The sequence below is a fragment of the Macaca nemestrina genome, chromosome 11 (assembly GCF_043159975.1).
Source record: "Macaca nemestrina isolate mMacNem1 chromosome 11, mMacNem.hap1, whole genome shotgun sequence".
Lineage (NCBI taxonomy): Eukaryota > Metazoa > Chordata > Mammalia > Primates > Cercopithecidae > Macaca > Macaca nemestrina.
In genome coordinates, this window is record NC_092135.1 from 86,541,859 (window position 1) to 86,568,604 (window position 26,746).

At 32.8% G+C, this 26,746-nt stretch overlaps 1 protein-coding gene and 1 long non-coding RNA gene across 26 annotated transcripts in view; one reads left to right on the forward strand and one right to left on the reverse strand.

The window, feature by feature from the left end:
* The window catches only part of LOC105468244 (GULP PTB domain containing engulfment adaptor 1), a 307,355-nt gene extending 281,789 nt beyond the window's left edge, over window positions 1-25,566 (forward strand). For 8 of the 24 annotated variants that reach the window (XM_071073041.1, XM_071073036.1, XM_071073034.1 and 5 more), the window contains 4 exons: window positions 8,320-8,544; window positions 10,258-10,396; window positions 14,935-15,029; window positions 21,083-25,566. In XM_071073041.1, the coding sequence (XP_070929142.1) occupies window positions 8,320-8,544; window positions 10,258-10,396; window positions 14,935-15,029; window positions 21,083-21,154 (531 nt within the window). In that variant the 3' untranslated portion in view covers window positions 21,155-25,566. Of the gene's footprint in view, window positions 1-8,319; window positions 8,545-10,257; window positions 10,397-14,934; window positions 15,716-15,736; window positions 15,824-16,830; window positions 16,842-21,082 lie in introns of those variants that run through there. The other 16 variants (XM_071073050.1, XM_011718349.3, XM_011718350.2 and 13 more) reach the window with 9 other exon arrangements.
* LOC105468245 (uncharacterized) lies at window positions 558-23,264 on the reverse strand. 2 transcript variants are annotated; one of them, XR_979405.3, is made up of 4 exons: window positions 23,209-23,264; window positions 18,860-18,898; window positions 11,707-11,809; window positions 558-912 (listed from the first exon to the last, which is right to left on the reverse strand). It is a non-coding gene; the product is annotated as an uncharacterized lncRNA (long non-coding RNA). The 2 variants fall into 2 exon arrangements; XR_011609917.1 differs by lacking the exon at window positions 23,209-23,264 and adding an exon at window positions 19,544-19,583.
* Window positions 25,567-26,746: the final 1,180 nt, after the last annotated feature.

A 26,746-nucleotide genomic window follows, 5' to 3' on the forward strand; every position in this document is an offset into this window, starting at 1 on the left:
AGAGGCAGTGATCGATACATTATTAAAGAAGCATTGAAGTGAATTATGAATCCCGTTATACATATTGAATTACAACATAGGTGGGTATGGTGTATGCAATTAATTTGGAACCTGATGAGTTTTTAGTGATGAGAGGAACCCCTCGCACAGAAATATCTTCACAACTGACCAGCCCAAGACAGATCTTGATCCTACTGGAAGCCAAATTTTTCAAGTCACAGAAAGGTGACACTTTTATCAAAAAACTCTAATTCAGGTTTAGTTCTTTATAAATTATTTAATGCTATAATTTGGTTCATAAAAATATACCTTTAAGCACAATAATGTTCTGAAATATCTGGATATGCTGGCCTAACACAGTATAGTTCACACTAAGCAATTGCTAGTCAAATAAAATACATCTTTAATCATAGCTTTAATATAGTCTCTTTGGGGAAAGGGAAAGAAAAAAGTAGGAATGGAATTTTGGGAGTTGTGGAATTAAAAGTAATGTGAAAATAACAATAATGTAAATTAATATTATAGATGTTATTTTCTTATCAGTTTGTGATGAAGTAGAAGATAAAGTCAGATATGGCAAGCAACGGAAACATTCTTGATAAAATTTGATTAGGCCGGGCATGGTGGCTCACGCCTGTAATCACAGCACTTAGGGAGGCAGAGGTGGGCTGATAGCTTGAGTCCAGGAGTTGGAGACCAGCCTAGGCAATATGGCAAAACCCTGTTTCTACCAAAAATACAAAAATTAGCTGGGCGTGGTGGTGCATGCCTGTAGTCTCAGCTACTTGGGAGGTAGAGGTGGAAAGATTGCTTGAGCCCAGGAGTTGGAGGCTGTGGTAAGCCTGGGAGGTGAAGGTTGCAATCAGCCATGATCATGCCACTATATTCCAGCCGGGGTTACAGAGTAAGACCCTGTCTCAAAAACAAACAAACAAACAACAACAACAAAGCTTGATTAGATAACTAAAAAATGACAAGCCATCTTCTCTAACAAGAGGTCCAAAGTTAAAGTTGAATTTCCGTAATACAAGACAATGATTCAAATGTACCAAATCTCCTAATAATATATTACAGTCTTATTGATGTTGATATCCTTATTCTGTGTTAAATCATAAATTTAAAATGTGAGGCCCAATGCAGTAAAATGATCTACATGGACACCTTTGTACTTTAAAGAGTCTCTGTTTAAGTGAGAACATAGGTGCATGCATGTTTCTACTTTCCTCAGAGACGCCCTAAGGGAAGGTTGTTATTTCTTAGAAAGTTTGTCAGTCACTTATATGTTATATACATGAACATGAATTGGTCATACTGATGGATTTTGAATTGCAAACTAAGTAATTTTAGGTTGAAACCTTGAATAAAGATATTCCAAACTTCTAAAATGTTCCCTCAAAGTTTTATGGTGTACATTTTAGTTTTGGTTTTGGTCTTCGTAGTCCCACTGCTTCATCACTGGGATTTTGAAATCGTTCTTAATAGCAGACCGTATGTTACAATGCATATCACTTTGATTTTCATTTTATCTCACTTGTTGATTGTATACATTTGATACAGTTGTGATCTGCTATGGAATATTATAAAATGTGTACTGAAGATCTAATATTTCCATATATCTAGGCTCTTTGGTTTTCACAGTTTATGTATTTCAGATGTTAAAGGGTTTGCATTCCATGGGGGAAAGAAAGAAAGGTTGGTAATAAATACATAAATATTTCAATAAATAAATGTAACCATTTAGATCTTGTATATGCTATGAATAAAACAAAATAGAGCAGAATAGAAGAGAATGATTGAGAATGTTGTTTAGAGAAAGTAACCAGGGAAGCAAGCCCCTTCAAAGAAGGTAGCACTTGAATTGCAATCTGAATGATAAAATGTTAGCAAATGCAACAGACTGAAAACAGTTACAAGAACTTTGCAGCTGCAGTGTAGTGACTGAAAGCCAAAACAAGTGGAAAGGACATTGAAGAGAGACTCAGAGTCTAGATTTGATAGGTCTTCATAGGCAATGGCAAAGGATTGGTATTTTTTTTTAATGCAATGATATGTCACTTGAAGGTTTTAAACGGAATTTGTGGACCATCTGGCTGCTATATGCAGCATGGACTGTAAAGAGGCCAAAGTGATGTCCCAGAAATAGACATTTCAGTAGTCTAGGAGAAGGGTAAATTAGACTATAATTCTACCTGTGAAGGTTATGAGCAGAGCTTGATTTTTGAAACATTTTGAAGGTAGAGCTTGCAAAATTTACTAATGGATTTGTTGAGGGCAGTATACGCACACACACACAAAAGGAGCAGGAGTGTCCCTTCAGGTTTTCTCCTTAACATGTGGGAAATGATGCCATTTTTTGAAACAGACGTGACTTAGGAGGAGTGAGTGATAAAGAATCAATATTTCACTTTTGCCTGCGTTATTTCTGCCAACTAGACAGCCAATTGGAAATGCTTATTAGATGGCTGAATATACAAATCTGGAATTCATAGAGAAGGTCTGGTCTCATGTGCTTGAGTGAAAAAAAAGTTTGTCATTTTTTATTCTAATTGTTTATTGTTTAGTTAATATGCCCAATATAAATTTGGTCACTGTGAGCTTATGTGATTGAGTTCTAGCTAAAGAAAATAATATGAGACTACTTTTTTGTTCAGTACTGAAATTAAGACATTCCTAACAAGTGTATCTTTAATATTTGCTTCCGATCTTTTTCACTTAAAACCAATTATTCATATGCATGATAAATGGAGACCACTCCTATTTCTCACTTTCTCATATAAAAATTGATATGAATATATAACACTTAATGTATATAAAATATTTTCTTACTTGTTTTTAAACAGAATGCTTACATATCTTCTAAATACCACCACGATTGGGTCAATCATGGGTTCCTTTTCTATCAAATGAAATAATCTTCAAGAGTACCTATATTACATACCTCTGTATCACACTGAAATTGTGAAAATCTTTTCCCTGGGTTTAGATATTGGATCCTTATTTTATACAGTCACTTAGATACACTGAGAAATTTCCGTTACTTGACTGTGCTGTTTGCTTTTTGCTGTGTTCCAGTGGTTTGGCAATGGATTAGAGGTTAGGTTTTCCACCATTTGGTACTAATTATCTGGGAACAATCTGATTTCCATTTATTACATTCATATGGCAGTGCTGCCTGTATTTATATTAGAAAAAAAGAGTTTATTCTGCCCTCATAGCCTCATAGCCTCATGAATGCCTGAAGAAGATTGTTTCATTGTAAGATGTGGGCATAACAAGTTCAATCAAAATGTTCCTCTTGATTCTTGTATCTGGGTACTTTCATTTTACCCTTCTGACTATAGAAGGTTTTAACCAAACCAGACTACTGCCAGGAAGCAAAGTGAGTAAAATTGTAGTCCTAGGGAATACTGGATTCTATTGCTGAGTAAAACAAATGTCTTCCTTTCAATTAAACCCTTAGATAAAATTATTTCTTTACATAATCAACTGTGTGGCCACTGATTAGACTTGATGGGACAATTATAGCCTAAAATGTATATTTCATTGTGGATAAACAGTGAATCTATTTATTTTCCTCTAGTGTTTTCTCTGCTACTATTGAAGTGAGAATGGGCAAGAGCAGATTGTGAAAGGTCTTAATTACACAACAAGCTGAATGTGAATCTTTAAACAAAGACATAAATTTTAAATATGAATTGGTTCAAGAACATTTGATGCCCACAAAAAATGATTACCATTCCACAACTTCACTTTCATAATTGTTAGTTGCACAAGATAATTCTAAAAGCATAAACCCTGTCTAACGGGAAGAAAAATATGTTCCCATTCCAGTTCTGATCATAAGTACCTGGTCAAGTCATTTAGCCTCTCCTTGTTGCAGTTTTCCGCTTTGTGGTACAATTATATCCATTTAATTTGAAAGATTCTTGTGAAAACTGTAAGACAGTAGGTCTTACAACTAACAGATCAATATAAACCAACTGTAGACCTAGAAATCTGAAAAAACACAGACCTTGTGCTGTAAGTTGTAATCATTACTTTTAAACTTTATTTAAAAACTGATATTGAAGATATGTTATAACAATTAACTTTAAAAGTATGAATCAGCATGGTAATCTAGAAACATCTGCTAGAACATTTTATGCTACCATTTTCTTTCTCCATCTTTAATGTTAATTATAATTTTCCAGGGTTTTAACTAAAAAAAATTATTTTAATATACAAATGTAAGGGAATTTATTTCTTAATTATTTCTTAATTTAATTATAAATATAATTTTGAACTCTGCCATTTTAGTAGTTGTGATAAATTATATTTTAATCTTGACATTTGTATTTTATGTTTAAAAAGTCTTTGGATATTTGTATTGCCAGTGCAATTAACAGTGAAACATAAAATTTCAGTATAATCCTAATATTTCTAAACATATTATGACAGAATTGCTTAATCTTAAAAGCAGTGTTTCTGTTATTATTGTTCAAATGTATTTAATATTTACTGATAGAATTCAAACACTTTTATGATATTTCTTCTTGTTATCATATTTATATAAAACTCAAGGTTGAAATATTCACCATTGCTTAAATGCACCAAGATGCTACTTACTGAAAAAAAAGAGCTACAAAGGGGAGGGAGAGCATTAGGACAAATACCTAATGCATGCAGGGCTTAAAACCTAGATGACGGGTTGATAGGTGCAGCAAACCACCATAGCACATGTATACCTAGGTAACAGACTTGCATGTTCTGCTCATGTATCGCAGAACTTAAAAAAAAAAAAAAAAGACAAAAGAAAAAGAGCTACAAAAGTGTAGCAAAAACAAATCTTAAACATGGACACTCATTATTAATATATCTGAATAACCTAACAACTTCTGTATAACTAACACATATTTTTTTTGCACAGAATTCCCCTTAGTATAATAATTCAGATTCTGTGCATGTTCCTAAAGACCAAGACACCTGGAACTACGAACATAAAGGAGTTGCTTGAACAGTGGTGCCATGTACTTCTGTAGGACAATCCAAAAAATTTGGTTCCTAGCCATCTGTCAGAATACTGACAGAAAGCCCAAAATAAAATTCCTCGAACTGTTTTTCTTCTAAACAATGTACTTAATTACTTAAACACATAAACATCCTCAACCAGTTAAAAATAGCAGCCAAAAAAAAAAAAAAAAGACTGGTTCCAGAACCTTGGGACCTAAATGCAAAATTGTCACTGTTTGTCATTTAGGTGCTAATGTCCACACGTTCATATCCTTATTGAATAGGCCTAACCATTTAGTACAGAATCAAGCACCAACTTTACCCATATATTTAAATGTGCTGGACTTACATTTCATTTTTATAGGGAATTAGATATAACATCTGATTCCTTGACTTGAATTGCTTCTAGGTTGGGAATCAAAAACTCAAACTTTAATATAGCCCAGATTATGACATTCAAGTGTGAAATGGGCATATGGTAGGAGTGATAAATTTGAAAGCACAGGCTAACTTCAAAGACACAGCAGATATGCAATACCAGTCAACTATTTTCATGCAAGTGTGTGGGCCTACATTCTAGATTTTCTAACTTCTGGGGAAAAGTTCTGGATTTTAATATGTAATCTATTTTTATATATTAATTTATTTTTAATTTAAAAATTTTTATTGATACCTATTAATTGTACATGTTTGTGGGTAGAGATGATATTTTGATACCTGCACATAATGTATAATGATCAAGTTAGGGTCATTGTAGTATCCATCACCTCAAACATTTATCTTTTCTTTGTGTTGGGAACACCTAATTCTATGCTTTAAAAGACCCATGTGATCTAAACAAAAACTGCCAAATTACTGATGACCCAAAGAAGACCTGTGAGGAATAGTTCTGGAGTCTTAAACTCTAGATACCAGAACAGTTGACATTATTAAATATCCCTGATTTACCATTTTGAAATTGAAAAAGACCTCTTGATTATAGTGTATAAATACTTGATTATTTTTATATTGTATAAATTCTTCATTTATGTTAAGTTTACCTCCCCAAAGGAAGTAGTACTATAAGAATACTGCAAACACTATGATAAAAATAACAGAGCACTTTCAAGTAAGGTTATTTTGACCTTCAGTTTGTTTTCAGGTACCTAGTAAAGAATTGTGGCCAATATATATCCTAAAAAAATACAGAGTATTACCATGTATATTTTAAACTAGATAATATCAAGGACAATTTCCACTTAATATCTTATCTTTACTCAGTACAGACAGCCTTATCAATTAACAGTTTAAGTAAAAAGATGCTCTAGTATAAATTAGACAATAAATATCATTTACACTAATGTGTTACATAGGGTATTTGGGAACAAAAAACAAAAATTTTCTCACAAAGAGCTTACAACTGTAATCTATAATTAAAAGTTGGCCACCAAGGACAGAATGATACAGTAAGTTATATCGAACAAAAATAGATTTTAAAAATTGTGTACAAACACATCTCTACATAAATAGATCGAGGTGTATTACAATGAAGATCAACAGAGAAATCAAAAATTATATATTTACATATGGATATTAATAGAGTGATTAATTATATAACTCAGACTAGCAGAGATTTTGCTTCCACACTGAACCTTTCCCTCAACTTAATTTCTCACTTTGCATGGCTTCCTTTTTCTCTCTGCTTCCGGAAATATGTAAAGAGGGTCCTCCTAGCTTAAGGACATAACCTCAGACTTGTTGGTCCTTCACTAATTTTAATTACTACCTTTTACAACAAAGTTTATAAAAAATCAGATTTTTGTTTTCTCCCTGAATTTTTGTTAGTGGTGAAAGATCTCTGACATGTGATTTGCAGCTGAGGAATGTGGCTCCCAGCCAGAATCTTATGTGGGATCTTTCTGGCCGGAGCGTAGGCAGTTACAAAGGCTTTGTCTGGCACACCTCATCACATTGTATTTGGTGGGAGAAAGGTGCCCTCATCACATTGTATTTGGTGCACAGTTTGGAGGAATTGAATCTAGTACTCAGGTCCCCTGGCCAGCCATGCTCTTGTGCATATCTACATTTATAGCCCATGCAACTCCACTCAGGGGCCTCCTTTTAGAGGGCGTTAGGTGCCTCTCCTGAGACCACCTTATTCAAGGGACTTGGAGACCACTTTTCTCCACTATGTCTCAGTATTCAGTACTTTTCTACTACTAGCCATTCCCTTCTCCCTTCCACTGTCTCTTGTCCAAAGAAAAACCCTTAGGAACCTTTTGTGCAGAAGTCCCTAAGTAATGAGACAAAGGCTCACTTCTGCAGTGATACTTCTGACCCTTGCTCAATGCCATTCCGTGGGGAAAATGGAGCATTGATAGAGCAGGCACCTTCTCTCTGGCCTCTTGCTTATACTATAGCAGTAAATGAATACGGACTTAATTATTACTTCCATTTTGGCTGCTGTTTAATTGGCCGCTGTGACATCTGGCAGCTCAGCTCTCTCCAGCTCAGCTCTTAACAGTAGCTTTCCATGCTGTAATGGAAATAGCCCCTAAGAGTCATGCACATACTGATGTTCAGACCTACTACACTGCTTGCTTGTTATTTATTATCTCTCTGATTTATTTGAGATGCTTGACAGTCACCTCTTCCCATCCCCCTAAAAGTCTTACAGTTTGGAACTCCTCATGACTATAGAAAGGGCATGATGATTAGAATCAGACTGTTTTGAATTTTGAATCTGCTTTCTACCTCATATAAGAATAAGTCACAAAGAATCTGTGGACCTTAATTCCTGTCGTAAGTCACAAAGAATCTGTGGAGCTTAATTCCCATGTGTTTATTGTAATAAAGACATAATATTACTACTACTGATACTTCAAAGAATGTTTTGAGGATTAAACATAAAATGTATGTTGTGAGCTCTTTTGAAAATTCTACAAAACCATAAATTTATTTGGAAGAGTTTACTCCTAGTTCTGTGACTATTCTCTCATTACTATCCTTCCTTTTCCCATTTCATTACAGAAGCCCTCTCCAAAATAAATCTTCAGGCTTTCTTCATTTTTCTCTCCATTACCTTCCTCTTACGTCGTGATGAATGCAATATTCTATTTAAAATATCTACAAATGTAATATTTCAGTAAAAAAACATCAAATTAAGCAATGCAGAATCTAAGGACTATCACATAGGAAAACCAACTCTATGTTTTAATTTTAGAAAAGTTATTGTGAAATGATCTTATCATCTTAACAAAACACCATTTTACAAATAAATTTCAAGTATACTTTTTCCTTTCCTCATGCCTTTCCTCTTAGGATATTTCTCTTTCTGTCATTCCTTTACAGCTGCTGCACGATATGTCTGATCATGAGCAACACGGGTTTCAGAGATGCTCATCCTCTTTCTGGCGTAGTAGTGGTGATTCATCTCCCTGTCTCAATATTTCTTCCATGTCTGTCACTCCTGTCAACTCACCTGATTCCAGACTATCACTGGGACTGTTAATACCACCACCTTCTAAATGTGGCTTTCCCAAGCCAGTCAGTGAGAGCAGCATCCCAAGACCGCATGTAATTTGCTAAGCAGATAATTCTTTTTATTATCCGACTTATTTTGTTTAAATTCTGCCAAAATGTGCTATTTATAAAGTTATCAAAAATTTAGATGTATCTTGAATCAATGTGATGTGATCTGGAGGCTTTGTGTGCCATTTTTGTTTTCTTTGATTACCTGATACCAGAAAGTTTCAAGTAGAGGGTGGTGCCAGTGTAGAAATTTACAAAAATATAAAGTAATACAGATACTTCAAATGATTTATCAGATATCACTATTGGCAAATTAGATCATTGGTAAAAGCAATTTCAGCAGAGTTCAGTGCAAAAAGAGCAAATCTAGATTGATAAGAGTTAAAGATAGAATGAAGTAAATCTTAGGACAGAAAGTGTAGTATCTCTTTCAAGGAGCTTAGCCTTAAAGGAAAAAGAAAAAGAAAATAGAAATTGGGAGATTAAAGAGGGACAGAGTAAATAAATTTTTGGTTGGTTTGTTTTGCTTTTAATGACAGCCAAGATTTTAGAATTTTTGTATCATGAAAAAGAGTAGAGAGATAGAAGTGAGAGGGGATACGGGAATGGGATAATTAGGGGAATAGTATTGCTGAGTAACAGGAATAGGGTGAGGGGATACAATAAACAAATTGTTAAAGAAAGGAGGATGACAGCAATTTTCCTGCACGAAAAATAATGTACTAACAATTATTTTAGCTGAATAGTAAACCCATCACTCTACACACAGTAAGCCTGATTTTTTCATCACCTGCATTATCTGTAAATCAGAAAATTAAACGTATTCTGAGAATTCTAATTTTAATATGAACCACTCAAAGCAATCTCTGTCCAAGTTCTCACAGGAAAAGCAAATTTTTCATCACTATTCCCCCAAAATGGAAATTCTCTTTCTTTTATCCCTGATCAAGTGAGATGGTTTTCAAAGGAGATTGTACGTATATACATATTGTTCCCTGTTTTACAAAGAGATGAATGTCTAATTTTGATATTACTTCTCGGCTATATTTTCATGAGGTTTTCATTTATCTTTCCCTATATGTATTTAGTCCTGACCCAGACTGTATCAGAAAACTCAATGATTTGGGCAGTACATTGGTGATTATTAATTTAGTTTTTATAAGATAGCTATTTATTACAGAAAACTTGATGAAATCTTTCAAGAATAAAATGTACTGCAATGAATATCAGTTGGTTGCCACTGTTGTTATAAATACAAACTAAAATATACTCTACTTTTGAGAATGCAAAAAAACAATTGCATTTGAATGTTTATATTTAAGAAGGCAAGTCACTTATGTCTAATTTTTCCTGTTTGAAATGTTATCTTATGCAGAGTATCTTACTGAAATCATATTTTTATATGAATAGTTTCTACTATATCTAATTCTCTGTTATAAGTAGCAATCATTTCTATATATCCAAAAAATTCACTGTATCTTTTATATTCATCTGGAATAATATTGTTACCATTTTGCCATCATCTTTGAGAGCATTTTTGCAGAAATGTTCTATTGCTTTCTTCTAAATGAGCATTTATCATAATTAGTGGAACCACATGAAATTGCAAATACTTAACTATTTTCGGTCTACAAAATGGCAAATTCTTATGATTCAACTGAATTTGCTGTTTACATATATTTTATATGCATGTGAAATATTTAGCATTACAATGTGTCTATATGAAATACTACCCTAATTCATTTATTTTCATTGCAGGCAGGCAGTATGACACCTCAGTCGCCCTCCACTGACATCTTTGATATGATTCCATTTTCTCCAATATCACACCAGTCTTCAATGCCTACTCGCAATGGCACACAGCCACCTCCAGTACCTAGTAGATCTACTGAGATTAGTAAGCTTTCTCAACAAATCAATGTTTCTTGTTATAGTTGTGTACATTTTAAATATATAATTAAGACTTTGTGGGAAATTACATATCTTAACAACTTACAATTTCAATTTTTGAAGTATTATTTTTATATATGTATAAATTTCCATTAATTCTATTTTACTTTATAATTCAGACTGCACTACTAACGACATCTCTACTTGGAACTTTTACCCATTATTTGAACAATTATGTTTTGATGTATTACTTCATAATAGAAAATATTTAATTATATATCATTGTTTTGGGTTATATTTTTAATATTTTACTTTAATTATTAAAAACAACTGGTAATTTTATTAATGATTTTTTACATGTTTAATAGAGCTACTTAAAATATGTTTGTTCATAGGGCTTATGGACTTTTTTAGTTAAAAAATATATGAATTATATGAATGTTGTGATTTATTAACCTTTTGTAAGGGTTCTTTCCTATCTAAAATGCTATAAATTCATTGCTTTTCTGTTTTATCTTTTATATATCTGGAAGGAACATTAAAGTCTATTTTTGATTAATTAGAAAACACCTAACAGATGCTCATTTTCAATATTTTAGCTGTAATACATATCCATCTGTGCCTTGTGACAGAAACTGAAAGCATAATTCTCAATGGTCATGAATCAGTCACTATGTCTAAAAGGAAACTGAAGAAAAGAGGGTTTTACACATTCTACTTGATTGCATTCTCTCTAGCTTATATTAAATCATTGTGAATATAACTCTGAAGTTTTAGCTTAAGACTTTAGTACATGGCAGGGCCATATTATATTCATTTCCCCTAAGGAACTTAAAATACATTGCTCATGTTAGGTATTCAATTTATTTTAGAGGACTAATTTGTAAATACAAGGTAATAACACTAGTGTATCAGTCAGTTTTCACACTGCTATAAAGTTGCTACCTCAGACTGGGTAATTTATAAGCGAAGAGTACAGTTCTGCATGGATGGAGATGCCTCAGGAAACTCAACGTCATGGCAGAAGATAAAGGAGAAGCAAGGTACATCTTATATGGCAGCAGAAGAGACTGTGTGCGCAGGATAAACTGCCACTTTTAAACCACCAGATGTCGTCAGAACTCCCTCTCTATCATGAGAACAGTAGGGGGGAAACTTCCCACATGATCCAATCACCTCCCACCAGGCCCCTCCCTCAACATGTGTGGATTACAATTTGAGATGAGATTTGGGTGGGGACACAGACCCAAACCATATCATTCCACTCCTTGCCCCTCCCAAATTTCATGTCTTTTCACATTTCAAAACCAATCATACCTTTGCAACAATCTCTCAAAGTCTTAACTTATTCCAGCATTAACCCAAAAGTCCAAGTCCAAAGATTCATCTGAGGCAAGGCAAGTCTCTTCCACCTATGAGCCTGTAAAATAAAAAACAAGTTAGTTACTTGCAAAATACAATGAGGATACAGGCATTGGGTAAATATTTCCATTCCAAATTGGAGAAATTGGCAAAACGAAGGAGCCACAGGCCCCATGCAAGTTTGAAACCCAATGGGGCAGTCATTAAGTCTTAAAATTCCAAAATTATCTCATTTTACTCCATGTGTCACATCCAGGGCACGCTAATGCAAGGGATGGGACCCAAGACCTTGGGCACCTCTGTGACTTTGCAGGGTACAGCCCCAATGGCTGTTTTCACAGGCTGGCATTGAGTGCCAGGCACACAGTGCAAGCTGTTGGTGGATCTACCATTCTGGGGTCTGAAAGACGGTGGCCCTCTTCTCACAGCTCCACTAGACAGTGCCCTAGTGGGGACTCTGTGTGAAGGCTTTAACCCTACATTTCTCCTCTGCATTGCCCTAGTAGAGGTTCTCCATGAGGGCTCTGCTCCTGCCACAGACTTCTGCCTGAATATCCAGGCATTTCCATACATCCTCTGAAATCTAGGCAGAGGCTCCCAAAGCTCAACTTTTGTCTTCTGTGCACCTGCAGACCCAACACCACATGGAAGCCACCAAGGCTTAAGGTTTTTACCCCATGAAGCAATGGCTTGAGCTGTATCTTGGCCCCTTTTAGCCACAGCTAGAGCTGGAATGGCTGGGATGCAGGATACCGAGTCCTGAGGCTGCACAGAGCAGCAGGGCCCTGGGCCTGGCCCATGAAACAATTTTTTCCTCTTAGGCCTCTGGACCTTTGATGGGAGGGGCTGCTGTAGATGTCTGATATGTGCTGATGACATCTTCCCCATTGTCTTGGCTATTACCATTCAGCTCCTTTTTACTTATGCTAATTTCTGCAGCAGGCTTGAATTTCTCCTTAGAAAGTGGGTTTTCTTTTTCTACCACATAGTCAGGCTGCATATCTTCCAAACTTTTATGCTTTGCTTCCCTTTTAAACATAAGTTCCAATTTCATATTATCTCTTTGTGAATGCATATGACTGTATGCTTTTAGAAAAAGCCAGGTCACATCTTGAATGCTCTGCTGCTTAGAAATTTCTTCTGCCAGATACCCTAAATCATCTCTCTCGAGTTCAAAGTTCCACAGATCTCTAGGGCAAGGGTAAAACACGGCCAGTCTCTTTGCTGAAGCACAACAAGAGTGCTCCAGTAACACCTTGATAGCTTTTTCAATGTCTACATATTCCTGAGTATCAAAGTTTAATAAATATAGACAGAGAAATAGAGATTATATAGACATAATCTATATAAGTGAGTCCCTCCAAGTCATTTCTTGTCATTTTGTTTACTAAATTTTTTTCTTCCTTTTACAACGGGATGGGTTTGAAGCGGAACCTTTTGACCAAATCTTCCCTTTCATTAATTCATTTTTTAACAAACACCTACTAGGTGAAAAGCATTATTCAGTATGCTTATGGTGTAGTGGAAACCAGGACGTTTCTCTGAAGAAAAGATCCTTTGAAAGCTAAATTTCAATTGATTGCCTGAGCAACACTAAACTGAAGAAAATAAATAACAGCAATAGTAATACTCATCAGTTATATATACGGTAACAATAAATTCCCATTTTATTAGGATAGCCCTGGCTTATAGATTTTTACCCAGTGTAACTATTGAAAATGATCCTTTTACTTTTAAAAGTATCTGCATTTGGATGAAAAATTATATGTTCCCCTTATTTATACAATACCTGCAAGTACAAGGAGCTTGTAAAAATTTCTCATTTATTAACTTATTTAATACAAGAATCTGGAAAAAAAAACATGAAGACTGGAAAAGTAAGACTCCTTCACAATGAGAATCACAGAGTGATTTTAGAGGATATGGCAGAAATCAAGTAGCATAAATATTATTTCTTACATGGCATTGAATTTAGAGAATGTAAAGTTCTCTGCAAAATGAAGGTATGAATATGTTATAAATACCCATTTTCATATATAATTTAATGTTTTTCCAATTAAGGATACATTTGAATTGATTCGGAGGAAAGAAATTCCTGAAGAATGTTTTATTTTAAAAATCCCATAATAGGCCCAAATCTATCAATTACAAACATCACTTTCAACTTTGATACTTCTTTAGTGATAAAAAAAGTAGTGCATACTTTAGAACATATGTACAGAAAGCTTTTTTGACACTGCATCCCTGCTGCTTTTAAAAAAGAAATGTAGGCCGGGCGCGGTGGCTCACGCCTGTAATCCCAGCACTTTGGGAGGCCGAGGCGGGCGGATCACAAGGTCAGGAGATCGAGACCACGGTGAAACCCCGTCTCTACTAAAAATACAAAAAAAAAAATTAGCCGGGCGCGGTGGCGGGCGCCTGTAGTCCCAGCTACTCAGGAGGCTGAGGCAGGAGAATGGCGTAAACCCGGGAGGCGGAGCTTGCAGTGAGCCGAGATCGCGCCACTGCACTCCAGCCTGGGCGACAGAGCGAGACTCCGTCTCAAAAAAAAACAAACAAACAAACAAACAAAAAAACAGAAAAAAAAAAAAAAGAAATGTATTTCTGGGATAGGAGGCATTTTTAAAGAAACTATCTCATTGTGACTATCTAGAAAGGTGATATTTCATACTACATGAGACAATGTGCTTTAAAATTTTCTCTGGATGAAAGGGGAGATAAGAGTACATGAACTTTGAGTAGAGCTACTTAGAAGTCTACTTAGTCCTACATATTGCTTAACTATTGTGTTGCAAGGCATCAATCAATGGAATTAGGGTAGCCTCAATGAGTAGCGCATTAATTTTAGCAAATTTAAATTGCTTCAATAAAATATAGGTGTTGTAACATATTAATTATCAGCTCTTTGGTGAATTTGATAGTAAGAAATCTTCATTAAAAACACAGAAATCTCTCTAGATAATAATTCTTTATAATAAAACTTTTTAATATCATAAAATGGGTCTTTTCTTCCTTATTAATGTTTAACTTGTCTAAGCTCAGGAAAGCCCCACATACAGTGTAAGTGTGGATTAGTGGTTCATTTGATCATGTAAATATTCATTTATATAATCCTGCCTTTGAAATCTAACTCACTCCAGCTCACTTGTTATTTCATTTACTAAATTATTTCCTTCCTTTTAGAACGGGACCTGTTTGGAGCAGAACCTTTTGACCCATTTAACTGTGGAGCAGCAGATTTCCCTCCAGATATTCAATCAAAATTAGATGAGATGCAGGTGACTATTGTGACTGACTGGCCCATAAATGATTTATTTCATTTTGATATGGAACAAAGAGAATGTTATGTACCAAAACTATGGTTTCCTTTAATTATTTTCACTATAAAAACTCACTTAAAATAATTACTTTAAAATAATAATGTACAGTTAGTCCTAAAAATACTCCTACAATTGCTAAGGATAAGGTCGTTGGTTTTTTTAATGGTTCAATTTACAATGGCAATAAGATGGTTCATTTTTTTTTTTTTAATACAAAATGGCATGGATTCTAATGGTTCATTGTTTTGAAATCTAGAGTTAAAAAGTCATTGCATTAGATTTATAAGATTTGATCTCAGTCATAACAATTACGAATTTGAAAATTGTAAATGGGTAGATGAGGGAAAATCTTTGTAAGATTGAAATTATTCTCTCTGAAAAGAAGCATTGTAGCTGTAGTTCATAACTTTTGGGCTTTTATTTAAAAAGCAGACACCCAGTGACAACTTCTTTAGGAATGTAGTTCAGTTGGGTTTTCATTTCTCTCTCTTCCTTTTACTTTTTTGTTCTAAATTGGTCTGCAGTTTACAGAAATTGGTTTTAAATGCTTTGCACTATGGGCCATGATTTAAAAATAGTCTTATAAACCCCAGAATAAAGTCTTCTCTTTATATTTGCCCTTTACATTTTGGTGAAGTTATTATATCCTATTTTTCATCAAAAAGTTTATATATGGTAGAATCCAGACAGACACCAATTATATGAAGCTGATTGAGAAGAGACAATGAAGACACTAAAGTAAGGAGAATGAGGTATTTTTGTTTATTAGTCTTGGCTTAATACATTCATTCTCAATGCCTCACTTCCTAGAAAAAACAATTATAGGTGAACTCTGATCTATCACTGATAATTACAATCCTTCTTATAAAGTTAATTTAAATGCCCTTTTACTCATTTTTGACTGCAGCTGTGTAGCTATCTCATTTTCTGTGTAATACATGAATTAATTATTGTTCTAGATGTAATAACATGCCTGAATTTAAAAGTTGAATTACTTAACATATGCCTTCAGGTTGTCAAAGAATCTGTTGAAATAGTGTTTCTCAAGTTGAATGATTCTTAATCCCCTTTTACATAAAAAATTATTTTAGATCCTTAGTATTAACTTACAATTTTTAGATATTGACAAAAATATTATAAACAACTTGTCTTATAGTTTTTATAAAATTATGAATTCAATAAATTATACATTAAATGAAAGTCAAATTGCAACTCTAGTAGAGGATGGATGATCTTATTTGGTTGAAACTAAAACCACCTTTTAAAATTTCTATTGATTTCAACATGTATACTGTTTGATGGCACAGATTTCCTACTTCTTTTCTATATTTCAAATACTATGAAACTTTCAAATGGTGCATGATAATTTATCAAGAATGCTGTATTTCATATGAAATCAATTCCTTTCCTTTTACATTAGTTTTACCCATTGGACATGTACTATCTGGTACTAATGCTTTTGTAGTAACAAAGAAATATTTATGTGGTAGTATTTATTCTCAAGGGTTACACAGGTAATACAGAGTACTTTTCTATGAATTTTTTAGATTTTCCCAAAATTGGGAAAAAAAATTTATTGAGTTTAAAGGATAAGCCTCTATTTCCAGATTTTGTTGGAACCAAGTGTGAGACGCACTGTATTGGGATGATTGAGTGATGTGACACTCAAATAATGTTAAACTGTGATGTTTTTGCTTTTGCTGTTTCTAATATTTTCTTAATGTCTTTTTTAATTCTTTACTGCTTTCATGGTGGGTAGCGCCAGAGATGGTTGGTATATTATTTTTATAACAATTTTAAACAACTTACAAATGTTTAAAGCTGAAACCTTAAAATTTGCATGCTTTATTTAATAAAAATTCAAACAACAGCTTCATATGGGTATATCTGATAGTTATGTTTAAAGAGGTTTCATAAACCATATTTTAAGATTATTTTTCAATGACTTAGTCACTATTGCATTGTTCACTTTATTGTTTTTTCTTTCTTTTCTTTTCTCTTTTCTTTTCTTTTCTTTTTTCTTTTCTTTTCTTTTCTTTGAGACAGAATCTCACTCTATCGCCCCACCCAAGCTGGAGTGCAGTGGCGTGATCTTGGCTCACTGCAACCTCCACTGCCCAGGCTCAAGCAATCCTCCCTCCTCAGCCTCCTGAGTAGCTGGGACTAGAAGTATGCACTACCACGCATGGCTAATTTTTGTATTTTTTGTTAAAAATAGGGTTTCATCATGTTGCCCAGACTGTGCTTGAACTGCTGGGCTCAAGCCATCTACCCACTTAGGCCTCAAAAAGTGCTGGGACCACAGGCGTGAGCCACCATACCTGGCCATGATTGTTTCTTTTAGTCCAAGATTTAGTGGCAAGGTCACTTTAACAAAAGTAAAATAATATTTTCTTCATCTAAACTCTATGATGGCTTTTATTATTAATCTTGCTAGCCTAATGAATCTAATGCACACATGTAGCTACTATATCTTTGCGTATCCTATAAAAACTTAATATAGTGCATGGATTGTGAATACCATATTGAGTTAATAAGCTTAGTGAGACATTTAGTTTTCATCTTTCATTTAGAGTATTGTGACTAAGCTACTTTTAAGAGAATTGAATTATTAAGTTTGAAATCACAGAAATGTCTCATGCATGTAAGCATTTATGCAGAAATGTTAAACCATATTTCAGTATAAGCAGTTAGAAAATTAAACATTTATTTGAAATCAATAATGTAGCTATTTGATTTCACATAATTTAAACTGTCCAGCACATGTTACCAACAGGAAGCTAAGTGGAATAGTATTGATAGGCCACACTGTAACATGTAAGCTATAATAATTTAATACATTAAAAAACAAGCATGGCAAGTTCGTAAAGGATGAAAAAATCACGTACAAGTGGTGTTAAGTCAGCTGGCTAGTACTCTGGGAGAAGATCAATGTACTGCTGAAACTTACAGCAAATGCCGAGATAAATTTCAGAAGTAATCAACATTTTAAGATGTTTAAAATATTACTGAATATTCATCAGACTTTTGAATTGATAAGAAAATTTTATAAGAAAAAGAAAAATATAGACATATAGTATCCAATTTTTTAACATTTACTGTCTAAAAATATATAAATACATTACATATATGTAATTAAAGCAATTAGACAAATGACTAGGAAACTAAAGAATCAACAGATAAATAAAAAGCTTCACAAAAGAAGACCACCAGTGGCTTACACATATGTAGACATGTTCTGTCTAATCAAAGTAAACATACAAATCAAATAAAGAACTGTAATGCCATTTTAATCTAGCAGATTATTTTTTAAACTAATAATCAATCAATACAAATGAAAGTGTAATAAAACAAGTACTGTAAATTGTTGGCAGGCCAGAGTTAGTTCAGAGGTACCTATGGCCTAGCAATCTCTTTAAAGAGTAACTTGTTATTAATACTTTTATTTCTATTTGATATCAAAACTTTAAAGCAATCTATTCGGAAGAAAAAGTAATTATAAATGTGTTCAATCTCTATGAATAAAAATACCTAGTCAATATTATTCATAATTTTAAAATGCTGGGAAGCAATCATTGTAAAAATTAATAGCATTTTATATAGTCATAATAAATTAGTTTTGTGGGAATTTAGAATAATCAAGGTCTGCAAAGATGAAAAGAGGAAGATAGAAAACTATATATGTAATAAATTACTTACATAAGAAAACTATATGGCATAAATATATGGATATTCATGTTATCATTAAAATCATTTTTAAAATTCTATAGATAGAAAAAAAGACATACCTCAAAGTGCAGTGGTTTTTCCTTCCTTGATATGCTTTTCTATTTCAAAATAAGAAAATTCATAAAAATATTACATATAAAACTCATATGGTGAATAATATTTTAATTAATCATTCTTTTGTGTGACATTAGCTTATGGTAATTCCCATCACTGCATAAATAAAGTATCATTTTTATTAAGAGGTTTGAAGCTCAAGAGGATATGGAATGATTTGGAGTTTATTAAATTGTGATTTGCAAAATGGGACTTACGAAGAAGACAGGAAATGTGTGGGAAATTTTATCTTAGGAAAAAAGAAAATCAACAAACCTTATATTATGTAAGAATCCCTAAAAAGTCAATATAGAGATAGATATTATCGTAAATCATATACTAACACTTTATTATTAAAATAGTAATTAACCTCTATTTTACTTTGACTGCTATTCTGCTTTTCCAATATTGATAACACGTTGACAAATAGTATTTTCAGTGTAATTGAAGTGATACTGGTTTACTAGCAGAATGAACTGATAAAATTTAAAAGTACCATATGGTATCAAACATTTCCACACTCTTTCTATCTGTCATTATCTGTCTATCAATGTATCATCTCTCTACCATTTATAGTATACCAGAAGATGACATAATACACAAATCTTCAGATATCCAAATAAAATAATTTTAAAGAAAAGTTTACTTACAGTATTATGAAGTATTTATTTTTCTAAGTATTTGCTGGCTGTTTGAGAAATATAAATAAATATGACAAAATGTATTTTGTGATAAGAACAGATTTTTAAAAAATAATGATAAGTACTCTCATATTTACTCAACTAAATAAAGATTGTATTCCAAGTACTGGAAAGACTTCTGAAAAACTTTCACAATGATTACATCACTATATTGCTGTATAGTAGTAGTCTCTGTGCTATAAACATAATGAAGAATGTTCTTTGAACATTAATAACAAAGTGTGGCTTACAGCTTTGTAACTGCCTTCCTCCTCCATATGATGATGTTTACACTGGATTTAGAGAAAGATAAGAACATTTACATAACTATTCTAAATAAAAATAATTTGGGGAGATGCAAAAAGATACACAATTAGCTAACATACAAGTAAATATAGTCAGTCTAATTGAATAAAACACCCAAAGCAGAGGTGAAAACCAATGGTTACCTTTAAGAGGCATTTTCTTTTCTTTAGGAATACACTGCTATCTGCATATTATTTGCCAATAATGTGTCACGTGGCCACTCGAAATTACAAATTACCTTTCTGAAACATTTCAGTTCTGTTAGTAAGAAAAAAAAGGTAGAGTATATAGAGAGCACTACCACATTTGCTTCTACAAGGAGATTTACAATGTAACCTCCACTTTCATGGATCAGTGCAAGTCTGTGCTTTTCATCTTTTTGTAGGCCCATGTGTAGAGATTTACAAGAAAGGGTAGGAATGAGGAAAGGTGGTAAGAAGAGATGACCCGCAGTTCAATTATATTATGCAATTAAAACAATAGAGAGATTGGAGTGGAGAAGGACAGACTCCTTTGCCATTAACTTTTAACTTAAAATCTTGGTGGAAAAACACTTTCATAGCAATTGTGTTCTTACACTCAATAAATCAAAGACAACTTAACTTCTAAAATATGCAAGGGAGAGTAGGAATCAAAGAAGCCAGTCCGCTACAAGCGACAGCAAGGCTAGTAGGGGAAGTTTTCTCCATGGCAAAATAATCTGCAGTTGTATGTTCCACAGAGGATATGGCATTCCATTTAAAAGAAGTATTTTACCAAGGCTCTGGTCAGTGCTAACCGGGAAGAAAAGGTGAAAATCATCAGGATATCTTGAACCTCTCATCAATTTGAAGTCTAACTATCTTAATAATATTTAAATTAATAATAATTTTTAAAGCTAACAGATTTCATTGCGATAGAATGATGTAGTAACTAACCTTTCCTGAAAAAGAAACCTGTGTCTTAATTTTATGTATTTTCTTCTGTCTCTCATGCATGCTAACCTCACATATATTTAAAACATTAAAGTGTTAATGGGTCTGAAAGAACTACCAGTGCTTATACACCTATATAAAAATTCAACAAGTCAACATTTTACATATAGTTATTAGTTGATCAAAGCATGAATATTTCAACTTCAGTGCGTAGTCTTTTTTATTCACTGATTTTATTTTATTTTGCTGTGAGCATTTTGGATATTAATGATTTTATTCTGTTTTACAGGAGGGGTTCAAAATGGGACTAACTCTTGAAGGCACAGTATTTTGTCTCGACCCATTAGACAGTAGGTGCTGACATCAAGAACAAGAAATCCTGATTCATGTTAAATGTGTTTCTATACACATGTCATTTATTATTACTTTAAGATAGGTATTATTCATGTGCCAATATGTTTTTGAATATTTTAATATTTTGAAATTTTTTTCAGTTAAATTTCCTCACCTTCACTATTGATCTATAATTTTTATTTTAAAAACAACTTACTGTAAAGTAGATCATACTTTTATGTTCCTTTCTGTTTCTACTGTATGAATTTGTAATTGAAAGACATATTATACAAATACCTGCCTTGTGTCTGAGTTCTATTTAGTTAGCATCTTGAAACTTGTATCCATTTTCCAGATTGCTGGTTTATTAATGATTTCCCAAAAGCCATACCTTAAAGATAACTTTTTAAATTCTGAAGAGATATGCCAATGCCAAACTAAACATGGTCTGTTTTCAAACCAACAAACATGTTACTATTCATTAGACAGATGTCATTTTATGTATAAATACTGTTCACATCACTGGGAAAATGTAAACTTTAAACATAATGCCACAAGGTCACTAATTTCTAGCAGGTAAAATTATAAGGATATAAATTCCAATAATAAACCAAATGTATTTAGAGTATTTATTAGTAAATGCAAGGTGATGTTAGTTATGATCAGTTATACTCTAAATATTTAATTTGTTTTATAAAGATAATGAAAAAATGAAAATTTGCTATTTATTAAAAAAACTTTAAATTTCATTCCAAATGAGACAAGTTATATTACTATAACATCTAAGCATCATCTGATTTGATATTCCCTAAAAAACATTTGGAATATATGCTATCTATAGATTCAGTGTCTATTATCCATATTTACTTTACCAAATATATTTCTTCTCACTACATAAGGACTACTCTTCTCATATTTTCTTCTTTGATGAAGATATTTTTCACCAAAGTTTATTTTGTGATGCCCCATTGGTTTTGATACTTTAAAATCTGTGACACCCATTCTATATGAATTATCAATATTATTTGGTAAATTCAATTTGTATTTGTTTTGTTAAAGTCAAAAATCTCATTAAAAAAAAACCTTGTTACTGCTCAGTTTAGTCTTGAACATGAGCAATAAAATTCTCCTGCATTTCATTTTTGATGTGCTGATGAACTTAGACTTAAAAATATTTGTTTCCTATACCTTTACCCATTACATAACAGACTAATTTGTACTCAGTAAAGCAAAAATTTATGATCAAAATTTCTAACTTGGTTCATCACATTATAAGATAAATAAATTAAATTAATGAAAATGTGACTTAAATTAGGGGTAACCCTCAAAAATAGATTTATCATTTACTCACGGGAATTTTCTTCAAGTGTTAAAGGTACATTTTCACTAGGAAAAGAAATCAAATATGCTTATGCAATATATATTTGTCTGTTTTTCCTTAATGTTATATGGTATATATGAGCCTTCTTGTTTAGTTTCTTTTATCTGCTAAGTTGTACCTTAATTAGAGGACAATATATGTTTCATAAGGAAGAGTCTTTATAATTTTGTTTGTCAGATAGTATTTTGGAATTTGTATAATGAGGATGTTTAGAAGCCATATAAGTGGCTTTTTTTAACAGATAGAATTTGTATTTTTATTGTACTTTAAAAAGATTTATGTAATAGGTATATATTTAGTGGCCATTTATTATCAATGGTAACACAATAGAGTACTGAGATGGTATTTGCACATTTAAGATCTGTTACTTTACCAATTTTTAATGGTAATCAACTCTGCTACTGGCATGATGAAATAGTACATAATTGGTCATTAATTATGAACATTTATTTCTCCAGTGCGTTTTTATGAAGATCTGGTTGAAAATTGTATTTCTATGTAAACTCAATGATATGTTTGGTTTTCCTGAAAATAAATGATTTTAAATAAATTAAATTGCATAATTCATTTGTTAAATAATCTGTAATTAATATAGGCACATTCTGAAGCTAATTATGTAACAGATTTTCTTGATCATAAATGGAGCTAAAAGAAAGGGAGAGAGTCAGAGAGAAAGGCAAAGAAGAAATAAAGGGCTTTACCTTTAACTTCATTTCTTGCAGCCCACACACATTTTAGCTTTATGAGCAAATGTCATTCAGTTGTGAAAACAGTGGACTGATCCTGCTGGTGAGAGAGGTCATGATTTGCTTCCTTTTACCAGAAGCATCTGGTGCAAAAACTGTATTATGTAAATATCAATTTCATAACTGGAGGCTTTTTTTAACTTAGCAGTAATGCAAAGGGTGTCTTGGCCGACAGTTTTATAAAGGTGGAACTTGATAATAGGATGCGGATTATGACTAAGAGTACAATCATGAAGAAGTTTTGAATCAATTTAAAACACGATGTTAAGTATTTTATGGACACGGGACTCACATGCACAGCCTTTGAACACCAAGGAACAATTCATCAATTCATTCCATCAAATTCATTTATTACTCACTTTATATGAATAACATGTACTTTATGGGGTAAGAAAACATCTAGCAAGTTTGCTAACATGTGTTAGCAGGTAGCGTTAAATTGACAGGATCCCTAATTTCAGTCAGTTTATTGTCATAAAGTAAAAGTATGAGAAGCATATAAGTTAATGAATAAAAGCCAATATGTATTACAACACTGTGTGAACCAAAAACTTCCCCAGGAACACTTATATTTAAGCATGTTTAAGTCTGGGTACCTCGTACTGGCTGATGTCAGCTATCAGACATCCAGTGTGAAGTTTATCAGAATAGCCCAATGGCAAAAATTTTCTTCATCTCTTTTTGTTCTTTTATTTGGATTTGGATTTTTCCTTAAAAAATGAATAATATTATGGGAATGTATTTTCAGTAGGATTTCTGATAGATAATATGTTGCATTTCTAAATACTGATTTTTTTATTCGTTTTTATGTTACTTAGCATAACCCTGAAAAAACTGGCTGTTAATGTTTTTCTATTCCAATGTTTCCACATATGCTTCCAGATTCAATATTTACTCATGATTTTGGGCTTCATCCTCTGTTAAATTACTTGAAGAATCTTGGAGTCATTTTTGACAACTGAATTTCAGACTCCACCTAAACTACACCCTTTATAGGGAGCTCATAAATGTGATGGTCACAGTTGGAATTGCCCTTGGACCCCTGTGTCTCATGCAGAAAGTGTCTTCTTCCTATATAACTTCAGACAAATATTTAAAATCTCCCCCCTCTAATGTTCATCTCACAAATTTGACACAAACTTTAATTCTTGTACATTTATTTCGTGTTTTGATCTTTTGTTGTTAAGGTCCGTGATAATCCACTAATGAAACTCCTTCCCCAAAAGCATAATTTCTCTAGAATTCCAAGTGGGATTTTCTTAATCTAGCAAGAACACAACCTCCTAAAATCATTCATGGTCTATTTTCTTGCTTTCAAAATACAGTTTAAGAAATACGAATATTATGTAAGTAGCAGACAGTATTGTCTTTCTCTGGATTCATTTTGTTCTGCTCTACTTCTTAGCTTCTAATCAATACTTCTAATCAATACTATGCCAATTCTAATGGCATACTTAAGAAGGAGTTGAGATTAAAGGCTCACTTTCCATTTTTCTGACATTACATGATAAATTGAAATAACCAAATTTCTTATTTCTGTATCATTAACATTGTGTTTTTTGTCAGTTAATAGTACCACCAAGACTATGTAACACAAATTTTGTAAAAATTTATTTTCTTTACCTTAGCTATATTTTTGGCATTCATTCAGATCTACATGCCAAGTTCATTGAACCAAATCTTCTAGTTTTCAAGCAATTCTATAGACACCTTGGAATATTCATTAAGACTTTTAAAGGTTTATGTTTTCATTCAAGAAGGCCTGATTAGAAGCTATAGAAGTTGTCTTCTTAAAAATATTTTCCAGTACCTGCTGGAATAACAAAGTTCTCCAAGAAAGAACACTCTGAAATCTCATATTTTCTTAGCACCTTGGACATAATCAACTTATGATAGTATATTTTGTAAAATCAATAAGATATTGTCTAAGAAACATCTTTCTTTTTGTATTTTTAATAAAACATTTTTTAAAAAGCTTTGCTCTCCATTTTTCAACCATTTTGAAGAAAGTATTGTCTTGACATCCTTCCTCTTTGTTACCAAGTACAACACTTTGTCCAAAAGCATTCATTAAAAGATTGCATATTTATTTAGATGCTTCTTGCTAATGATGTGAACTTAAATGTTTTATGTTCTCTTAGAAAAGAACAGCATGCCTTCAAATAAATGTTGGGAGAAGATAACCATTATCTAATTTCCAATAAAATATTTATTATTATTTTAACTTCTATTGTAGCAATAATTTGCTAAATAAATCTCTTAGTAATTATTGAAGTTTGTCTAACAATCACCATAGAATCATAGACTAAGGAAGTCTGGCCCAATTGATAGAGAAAAAAAAATAATGGTTACTTAGTGTCAAAGAGGCTATGACGATTCAAACATGAATGTTATGTAATTAAGAGACAGGGCCCGTGCTCACGGGGATAGATATATATATAGCGTGTATATGAAAGAATGACAGCTAAAAACTAACTTTTCTTGAATCCCATATTGTGGTCACACAGGTTTTACTGGTTTGACATATTTTTAAGTTCATATTTCTGTCCTTAACTTTTTATTGTCCTCTTATTTCAAATGAGCTTTCAGAAGAACATGTTGGGGTCCTTCCCAACTGCCTACTCCCTCCCCTCTGTCTGGCCAGGCTGTTATGTTCTAGTCTGTTCCAAAGGTCACTTGTTCCAGTTGAAATAGCTGTCTGGATGGCTTGGAACTAATCCAGACACTGGTTCTTTCCTGCAGAGAAAGCAAAGATAGATGTTTGTTTCTTGGCTACATTTTGAAGGGAAAAAATAAAATAATTTTATGGCTGGACCATGCTTTTAAAAGATCATATAATTCTAGAACCCAGTTAAAATTGTTATTATTTTCCAATATTTTGTGTCTATTTTTATTTTTATATACTTTTCAAAATCAGTTGTTTAGTATCAGTATCATTAGGTAAATAGGCAGTCGTGTGTCAGAAGTATATACAGATACATTTTGGTACATTTTAATTAAATACTAATCTCTCTCTCCTTTCTCACATACATACACACTCCATTTAACTATTCAGTTCTTTATTTATGTTATTCTTAGTAGCTGCTTTAACTAAAGAAAAATAAACTTGAGTCAGGCTAGACAGTACAAGGAGTGGAGGAGACAGGTAGTGAGGGGATACTCATAAATCTTCATAGATATCAACTTACCCACACTTGGCAAAGTGGCTGTGTGCACATATTTGACCTCTTCATTTTTCAGACAAGTTGAACCATTTTCGGACCAGGGAGTACTAAGAATGATGCAGTTATCTGAAAAGTTGTTTCTACAGTGATTTCTCTTTAATCTCCCCTAGTTTCCTCATAATGCCTGCAGTTGTTGTCTTTTCTACATAAAAGGAATTAAACAGAAAAATTGCTAAAAATAAGCTGGTTACTGTTTCATGACTTCCAGCCACCAATGGCAATTAGAAAAACAAATATTCCTTCCTTGAAATCACTTGAGTTTCTAAATT